The sequence below is a fragment of the Penaeus vannamei genome, chromosome 4, assembly GCF_042767895.1.
Source record: "Penaeus vannamei isolate JL-2024 chromosome 4, ASM4276789v1, whole genome shotgun sequence".
NCBI classification, from domain to species: Eukaryota; Metazoa; Arthropoda; class Malacostraca; order Decapoda; family Penaeidae; genus Penaeus; species Penaeus vannamei.
In genome coordinates, this window is record NC_091552.1 from 46,617,336 (window position 1) to 46,627,335 (window position 10,000).

General features: G+C 47.6%; 1 protein-coding gene across 1 annotated transcript in view; it reads right to left on the reverse strand.

The window, feature by feature from the left end:
* Window positions 1-8,300, reverse strand: part of LOC113825080 (uncharacterized) — a 334,395-nt gene extending 326,095 nt beyond the window's left edge. The window contains exon 1 of the mRNA XM_070121130.1: window positions 3,581-8,300. Within this exon, the coding sequence (XP_069977231.1) occupies window positions 3,581-7,909 (4,329 nt within the window). The 5' untranslated portion in view covers window positions 7,910-8,300. The remainder of the gene's footprint in view (window positions 1-3,580) is intronic.
* Window positions 8,301-10,000: the final 1,700 nt, after the last annotated feature.

Genomic DNA, 10,000 nt, shown 5'->3' on the forward strand with positions numbered 1-10,000 from the left:
ACACGGAGAACAGAACAGGAGTCGCATGCATGACAGAAACCGGTAATAACTTTAATCCAAGGACGAAAAGGACGAGGTTCCCCAGTCGTCCCGGTTGAGTGTCGCGAAATTACAGTCAAACGGACCGGGAGGGAGGGCGTCTCATAGAAAACGGAGGTTAATCAAGAAAGAGGGACTTCGGAAAGAAAACGGTTAAGGGGTGACTTAGGTAAACTAATTATAAATTGGAGTTTGACGTAAATAATATTCGGGTTTATACGTTTGTGATGTCTGTGGTGAATCATTCAGTTATTTCTATAACGTAATTAATGTAGCATTTTTATCTATACTTTTTTCTGTATATTGTAATATTCTCGATACTTAATTCTGTCCTGATTGAAAGATATTTTGACGCGTGAATTTACAATCGCTCGTATCCCCACTAACCTCCCAAAGGTCGACATGGCGTGAAAATCGCTCTATTCTCAGACAACTTTATAAAGATAAGATAAAAACGTCAAACATAACATAAACAAATAATAATTAAAAAAAAAAAAACACGAAAACGAAAAAGACGACGATAATAAAACGCCACGAAATGACAGCGTTGTGATATGACATCTTCCTCGAGTACCAGAAGTGACATCCTCCTTGAGCAGCAGGTGTCAAATCCATGGCAGATGTTCGAGGTTCACCTGTGTACACGTGTTTGAAGGTGTACATGGCCGACGTGTAGATAGAACTTGGATCGTTATTTATATCGTTATTGTTGTTTTTTATATGATTTTTTTGGACGATTAAACAAAGAAATACGAGAATGGATAACGAGCCCTTTCATTTTTTAAAAATCTTTCTTCTTTCATTCTGTCTTATCTTTTGTGCTGCATTTCTCCTTTTCTTTTCCTGGTTCTTCTGTATCTGTTTTTTTTCTGTTTACTTTTGCTCTCTCCTTCGTCTGTTTCGCTTTACTCTTCTTTCCCCTTTATCTCTTTCTCTCCATCTCTCATTCTCTTCACCCTCCTTATCTCCTTGTTCTTCCTCTCTCTCTGTCTTTTCACCCTCTCCTTCCTCCTCTTCTCCCTCTTTTTGGTTTTCTCTCTTTCTCTTGCTCCTTTTTCACCTCTTCGCCGTCTCTTGTTTACTCCTCTCCCTCTTTCTTCCGACCTTCTCTGCTTCTCTCCTCCTCTCCTCTTTTATATCCGTATTCCCCTTTATTCTTGCCTTTTCTTTCGTATCCCTGTCTCTATCTTTATTCCTTTCTCTTTCGTCTGTTTTCTCTCTCCCACTTTCCTCTTCATCTTTCCCCTTCTCTCTTATCTCCACTTCTGTTCTCTCCTTCCATCTTCTTTTCTCTCTCCCTTCTTCCTCATCTCTCGTCCATATTTCATCCCTCCTTCCTCACCCTCCACCTCCCTCTCCCTCATCCCCCACTCCCTCTCCCTTCCTTTTATCCCCTTAATCCTCCCTCTCCCTCCTCCTCATTCTCTCTCTCCCCTTCTTTCACCCCTCTCCCTCCTCCTCCATTCCCTCTCCCTTCCTTTCGCCCTCTCACCCTCACCTCCCTCCTCCTCCTCCTCCTCCTTCTCCCTTTATTTTAGCCCTCTCCCTCATCCTCCATTCCCTCTCCCTTCCCTTCACCCTCTCACTCTCCACCTCTCTCCTCCTCCTCCTCCTCCTCCATCTCCCGTCCTTTCACCCCACTTCCCCCTCTCCCTCCCCCCCTTCCCTCCCCCCATCCCCCTCTTCCTCCCCCCTCATCCTCTTCCTCCCTCCCCTCTTCTTTCACTCCTCATCCTCCACCCCTACCCCCTCTCCCCTTCCTTCCATCCCCCCCTCTCCCCTCTCCCCTCCACTAGCCCTTCGTGTACCAGAAACATGATATACAAGTGTTCTTCAATGCTGAACAACAAAGACAGAAGATCATTGTCGTATGAAATGGTGGTGGACATAACTTGTGCATTGTTCCTATGAAATGTTGGTTAAAACTCACTCAGTGCCATTTGATATAACAGTGATGATGATGATGATAATAATAATGATAATTATGATAATAATAATGATAATAATTGTAAAAAATATTATAGTAATGATGATGATAATAATAATGATTATAACAATAATTATAACAAGAACAACAAAGTGATAATAACAATAATGGTACTACTACTACTACTACTACTAATAATAATAATAATTAAATTAACAAGAATGATAATGATAACAAAAACAGCAACAATAACAATAATGGAAATAATAACAATAATAATGATATAAAAATAAAAAAAATGATAATATTAATAATAACAATGATAATAATTACAACAACAACAACAACAATAATGATAACAACAACTCCTTCACTGTTGTATAAAACTATAGTGAAGATAACAGCTATATTTCTCATATCTATTTCATTCTCCATTTTTTTTAAATATTTTTTCTTGACATATGAAGTTATAATCACTATGCATTAATTATGTAGCAGCTGAAGTTTTCCGTCTTTTAATGAGGTTAATTCTATATTAATGAATCTGTATGCATCTATTTACAAAACGTACATGCACTCAAGAGGTCTATCTATCTATTATCTATCTGTAAGTTAATCAGGATGCCGGTCTATCTCTATGTTTATTCCTTTTTTTCATAAATAATTCTTTTATCTATCTATCTACCTATTTATCTATTGCTCTATCTATCTATCCATCTATCTATCCACATCTATATCTATATCTATCTATCTATTTAACTATCAAATCCACATCTATATCTTCATCTATCTATCTATTTAACTGTCAAACAAACTATCTATCTACGTATGTATCTATCTATGTATCTATTTATCTTCTGTCGACACCAACACTATAACTTTGGAAATAATGGTGATCTGTTGACGAACAGCGGATACGAGCGGTGGAGATAATGCCCCTGTGTCACGTGATATATCAAAGAGATGTTTTGTTTACTTTTAGATCATTAATTCGATCGCTTCTTGTATGATGGAGACTTTTAAAATTATCCCCACAAAAATACACACACACACACACACACATATATATATATGTGTGTGTGTTTATACTATACTTATACCTCTTGAATTAAAGACTATCCTTTCATTCATATATTTCAAATGTCATTACAGTCATTATAAGATGTGCCTCAATCGTCACCACTGTCATACTGACACATTCATTAATCATCATCATCATCATCATCACAATAATGATACATTTATCCAGCGTCATTTACCTTGAACGTCTGTCCTTGGTGTTTTCACGCAAGTTTGTTCCTTAACAACGAAAGTGTTTTTGTTTTTATCATATCCTTTTTTTTTCTTTTTCTTTTCTTTTTTTCCATTTATGTAGCGGATGCGGTGGTGGTTGCCAAGGGGAGGGGGGGGGTTGTTGTGGTAAAATATGTTTTTTATTCCTGGATAATGTTGATTTGTTGTGTTTGTTAACAAATGTGAGTAAGCAGAAAGAATAGGTTGTTCGCTAGTTGCTTCGTGTCATGTTGCACAGGTGCATGATTTTGTGTGTGACGTGTGTGTCTGATGGGTTTGATTGTGTGTGTGTGTGCGAGGCGAGCATTACTTAGTACTCACCTCCTCATCGTCTTCGGAGTCCCCAGAGTAACCGGTCTCGGTCAAGGAGTGTTTCCTCCCCCCCGTGTCGTCGAGGTGTCTGGCCCCCGTCAGGAGGGAGTCCGACGCCCTCCGCACCCACACGCCCCTCGCAGGAGGCTTGCGCCCCCCCGGCACCACCACCACCGCGTCCTGCGAGCTCTCCTGGAAGTCCTCGTCGCTGGAGGAGATGACGGCGTTGCTCCTGGTGAGCGCCGGTCTCTGCCGCGGCCGAGCGTGCGGGCGTGCGGGCGCGCTGGCGTTGGACGACGTGGGCGAGGCGGGGCCGCACTTTGACGTCGCCTCCAGGAGCTCGTTCTCGGAGACGCAGCGCCGCGTCTCGAGGCGCCCGTGGTCTATCGTGGGTCGTTTGCCCACGAAGCTCTTGCTGAAGCACTTCGGCGACTCGCACAGCGAACTCACGTCGCTGCACGTGGCGGAGGTGGCCGGGGAAGTGGTCCTCCTCTCGGGGTCCTTCCTGTGGTCCCTGGCGGCCTCGCTCCGAGCGGCGTCGGAGAGAATGTCGTTCTCGGATTTTGATGCGTTGGGAGCTCCGCGCGGCGACTCGGCCTTGACTTGCGGGTCGTCGAGGTCGTTCGCCGAGATGCTGAGCCTCGAGCCCTCTCCCTGGTTCGCATGGTTCTCTAACAGCTTTTCGAAGAACATCGCCAGGAGGGGGCGGTCCGTGGTAGACATGGCTGAAGTCGGGCGTGACGACGGCGCCGAAGACGGCTTGGAGGACCTGGGCGACGGCACCGGGCGGGACCGCGGCGCCGGGACTGGCGAGGGAGACTTGGAAGCCTCCCTCGCCGGCGTGGAAGACCCTGAGGCCGTCGCGTCCAAGAGCCTTGAATTCCGACGCTCTTCACGAAAGCTTCTGTTGGAGCTTTCGCTCTCGGAACGACGTCTTCTTTGGCTCCGCTTCGCTACGACGTCAGCATGGTCAGGGTAACTCATGCAATCGTCTGTTCCCTTGTTAGCATCCTTCTTGTCGTCCTGCTGCTCACTCTGGCTGGACTCTGGCCCCAGAATCACCTCAATGCATCTCGCCTCCGATTTACTAGTTGCCCAACCCTGACGGTCGTGTCCGACATTATCGTACTCGCTCTGAGGAGACGCCATGTCGCTCGGCGCCGCCGCGAAGTAGGGGAAGGGCGACTCAACCTTCCCTTGGCCCTTCTCTTCTGCAGGGTCGTCGTTCTCATCCTCAGACTTCAGCGGGGAATCCGTCCCGCGCGGCTGAGGGGACTCTGGTGGCATTTCCAGCGCGTCGTCTTGCTCGGGAGCCACTGGGAAGTCTAACAAGGACTCGTCGTCGGTGGTCTCCCCCAGACGGTACTTGGTGTAGGTCTCGCCGCCGTCGGTCTCTCCATCTGTGGCCGAGTCGGGATGGCTGATTTCGTCGGACTGCTGCTGCTTGGCGTAGATTTCCGAGCGGATGATCTCACAGTCGCTATCCACGAGGGAGAAGCGGCGGTAGTTGTGGACGCTGGAGAGGAATGGAGACTCTGGGGGCTTCCTGTAGCCTGATAGGATCTGAAAGAGCCTTGGCGGTTTCGGCGGAGGCGGCGTCTCGGGCACTTTCGAGGGGTCGATGTTGAGATATTGGTTGTAGCTGTTGAGCTTCTCGAGAGGAAGCTTCGGCGGAGGAGGTCGCTTCGGGGGGATCTTCTTGCCGGATCCTCGCGGCGATGACTTCCCCAAGGATCTCTCTAAAGCCTCGCGTTCCTCTGAGGAGCTCACGCTGGAAAGCCGCTTGACAAGCCTTTGCTTGAGACTGGGCTGGTCGTCACCTGAGCTCAGGCTCGGCGTCTTCATCACAAGGCGGTGAAGAGAGGAGAGGAAACCTTGCTCCTCAGTTGAACTTGAACTCAGAGTGTGTTTTATGGGATACTTTTCTTCGGCTGAAGACTTCCTTGAACTTACCTCTTTGGGATATTCCTTTAGCTCTGTGTGTTGAACTGGAATGGGACTCGCTTTTCTCTGCTCAGGCTCATCACTTTGCCTCTCTTGTTTGTCATTTTCGATCATGTTATCGGCCTCCGAAGTGACAATCACGCTCGGTATGTCCATTTCACGCACTGCATTTCCCTTTTCACTTCGGATTTTCTCGTCTTTATTTTCTTGAAATTCCACTTTGGCCAGACACTCGTCTTGTGTTTTTTGTTCTTCATCAGGCCTTTGTCGCTCTTTCGGTGGCATTAGAGACGATCTCGGGGTTGCCATAGGCTTCTTTTTCCCTTTATTTTTAACCCTTGCATTGTAGTCTTGAGCCCAAGGAGCTGAGTCTCTCCAGGAGGAGTCTCTCCAAGAGGGTGTTGCACTGTCACTGAGACTCGCCATATCTCGGTCGAACCAGGAAGCATCTTCAGCTGAGGCGTGGCCCTTGTGCTTCCTCTGTATGGGTCTTGCTGTCGTTGCCGTTAAGCCATCGATGCTGTGGGTCTTGGATATCTTACGAGGCCTGGGAGGAATTGGAGGCTTGATCTGCGAGGGCGGGGAAATTTTCTCATGGCTTTTACACCTCTCCAGTGTCTCGTATTTGAGAATGATGTCGTGGACCGATCCTCGTTTGGACAATGGACTCTTGTTGGGAGGTTCACTGACATTCTCGCCACTGTCTTCATCGTTTTGGTTCGTTAGTTCCTCTTCCTTTGCCATTTCCTCAGCTTGTTTTACGGTCCTTTCCTCTCTGCAAATCTTCGCCGGAGGGTTTTCTCTTTTCTCAGGTACTGGTCTCTTGGGTTCTTCTATCTTGGACATCAGTGAAGAAGAACTTCCTTTTGAAGTCGAATCCTTACCTGTGAGGCTTCTCGTCTCAGGCTCCGCCAAGGACCTCCGTCGTGGCACGTATGGATAGTAGTCGTCATCATCATCAAAGTCCCCAGGTTCGATGTAGTCGTGGCTGAGTGTCAGCATCCTCACATCAACCATGAACTCGTCTTGCGTTGGGAAATTATTTTCTTTGAGAATATCATCGTAGCTCCTCGAGAGGCCGTTGTCCGGATTTCTGTCCAAAGCACTCAAGTCCATTGTGCTTTTGGACTTCTTTCCGATTGCTGTCTTGAAAGCCTTTAAGGGGCCAGAGGATTTTGGTTTCACAGGAGGCCGAAGTTTCACTTCCTGCTCACTAACACCTGGCATCTTGTAAAACTTTTTGCCCCCTAGCTTATTTTTCTTAATTTTCTTGACTGCAGAGGCAGAGGACTCGATGCTCGTGAAACTTGTGATAGAGACAGAGTCCCCTTCTGCCTTCTTGGCCTTTGATGAGGATGTGAATTCACTGGCGTCTTTAGCGAACCCTGTCAGTGTTGGTTCGAAAGGAGCAGGGTTTCTCAGCCTTTGGAAGTTGACCTTAAAATTACTCAGCTTGCCTAAATGTTCAGAGAGGTGACTCCCTGTGCTGGATCGAACAGAAGATGCATTTTCTAACTCTACTTTCTTCTTTCTGAGGAAGGTCATTGGGGACGCACTCAGAGATTCTGTGAGAGGCTTTTTAGGCGGTGGGATTGGCTTCTCAACTTTTTTTCGTGTGAAAGGAAGGGGCGACAAATTCTGTGCTTTCATTTCTGGTTTCTCAAACTTGTCCTTTGTTGAACCACTTTTGGGCATGTGCAGTTTTCCAATACCTTTGTTCCAAGACTTCTTCAGAGCTTTGTTCATGCTTCCGAGAGTCTTGGGCTTTCGAGGTCCCTTATGACACTTCGGACAGCAGGCCTCAGGGGGGTAAGTCATGATCTGCTGTACCGTCGGCAGGTCGAAGCTCACGGACTTGCGTCGTTCGTAGGTCGACGACCAGCTCTGGCGAGGGTTTGTGGCTCGGTCGAAGGTGTCTGGCTTTCTCTCTCTCTCTCCCTGCAGGGCCGAGCAGCTTTTCCAGGAGGAGAGAGGCGGCTTTTCCTTGACGTTCATGGGGTGGTACTGCGGCGTTTTATCCAGGTCGTGACTGACGCTCTTCCAGGCCGAGAAATTCAGCTTCTCGACGTAATCCTCCTCAGGATCGGATGAGGACGTCATGCTGATCCTCCTCAGGGCGTCGCTGCTGCCAGTCAAGGAGGGCGAGCACAGGTTACTAAATTCCTTCTGGCAGGTGATCGTCAGGGAGGATCGCCTGGGCCGGAGTCGCAGCTTCACCTCGTGGGCGTCTGCTCTCTCTCCTGCCGTTCTCTCCCCCGGCGATCCGTCTCTTCCTCGGTCGTTCGCCGTTGAGCTTCCGGCCTTGCTGAGGGGAAGGTGGCAGTGGTTGCACTTGGGATGGGTGGGGGGGAGGCTGAGGGGCAGGGCCTCCTCCCCTTGATGTGGGTGCTGCATTTTGTTCTTGCTTCTAATTCGTCTGTTAGGTTCGAGTCATGTTAGCTTATTTCCCCTTGATGCATGGGAAACAAGGGTACTTTCTTTTCCTGTACATTTTCCAAAACACTAGCTCTGTGCATCAATATCTTAATCTTTTATACGTCCTTTGATCTACATCACGCTAAACAATGATAAAAACCTAAGAAAGAAATAGGAAAGATATGAACGAATTCCCTCTTTTCCCCGCATCCCAATCACTTCTTATCACAGCACAAGTTCACAACACCGAATCCCAACCCTTCTCGGACGTCACTTCCGGTTACATCACAAATCACCCGAAATGGGCCACATTTTCGTCACCACAGCAGAGGGACGTCTCCCCTCGCGACAAGTGCACGGAACCGACTGAACAGCTGTCGGCGGTGGTTCCTGGCCGACAAATGCTGGCACACATGTTCTCGCAGCTGTGGCTCGGCTATCATCGCAGGTGAATCACCGGGCCTCCTCTGCTGCCTCTTCTATCCCCTGGGGGCGGGACGCAGCTCTATCCAGAATAGTGTCCTTTCTTGCGTCGAGGACTAAGAGTTTCAAGGGAATCTCACCTTTGTGGAATTCTCAATGCTTTGCTTTATTTTCAGATGATTTCTATGGTTAATATTTCACAGGATACTTATTATATGTTATTAAAAGGCGCAACGGCAGTTTATCAATTTAAATGCAAATATGTACATCTGGGTGACCTGGTCTCCCCTTTAAAGTTGTAAAGTTCTTCTTATTTTGTTCTTGCAAGTAGTTCAACTTATTCATCATTAATTCGCTACATGTATTTTCTCACTTATGCCTTTATCGGTACACTGTAACACTCTCGCATTGTTTTTAACTTGCCTTTGTACCGAGAAGGTTTATTTCACCTTGTATTATGTCGCGTTTTGGTGTATATCACTTTTGCACTTTTATGATAAGTTCAGTCCGTGTGTGCATATGTGTGTGTGTGTATGCGTGTGTGTGTACATTTTGTATACACATTTATTTTCATAACCAAAATCTCGGTGTCAGAATAATTGCTTGTCATTCAAGAATTTTTTTCTTCTCATTAACGAATCAAACAATAATTCTTCTCGACATCAGTTCCAACAACAAGATGACGCACGTATAAAATCGACATTATCTTCTTATTCATCTATTTACCCAATTCGCTAAACGCCCTCCCCCTCCCCCTCCCCCTCCCCCCTCACACACACAAAATAAATTACCAAAACAAACAATGGCGCAACGTCAACCCGAATCGAGCGTCAAAACACGGGGAATTTTAGTCTCTATGTCACCACGCAATAAGGGTATTTTCCGTCCAGCCGCATTAGCGAGTATGTGACCCATTTAAAGGACCGGAAAGTGGGTTGCGTTTCTGGTTGTCAATAGTCATACGAATAGGAATACGGGCGGCCAGGTGGAGGGAGGGAGGGAGGGGAGGGAGGGGGAAGGGAGGGGAGGGAGGGAGGGGGAAGGGAAGGGAGGGATGCTAAGTGGGGGGAGGCGAAGGGAGGGAGGGGTGAGGGAGGGAGAGAGGGAGGGAGGGAGTGAGTGGGTTAGGGAGGGAGGGAGGGAGGGAGGGGGAAGGGGAAGGGAGGGAGGGGGAAGGGAAGGGAGAGGATGGAGGGAGGGAGGGGGAGGGAGGGTAAGGGAGAGGAGGGAGGGGTTAGGGAGGGAGGGAGGGGATAGGGGAGGGGGAAGGGAAGGGAGGGAGGAGGGCGGGAAGAGAGGTAGGGGGAAGAAAGGGGAGGGAAGGGAGGGATGCTAAGTGAGGAAAGGGAAGGGAGGGGGAGGGGGAAGAGAGGGGAGGGAGGGATGTAAAGGGGGAAGAGGAAGAGGGAAGATGAGAGAGAAAGAGAAAGAAGTGTATAGAAGAAGGTAAAGAAGGGAAAAGAAGGGGGGGATGGGGGTAAGTGGGAGAAAACGGAAGAAAAGAAGAGATAAAGTGGAGGAGAAGAAAAAAGAGAAGAACGGGAAAAGAGGAGTAAACAGGACACGATAAGCGAAGATGAGAATGAAAAGAGAAGAAAGAGAAGTGGGAGAAGAAAAACAAAGAAGGAAGAAGAAAAAGAGAAGGAA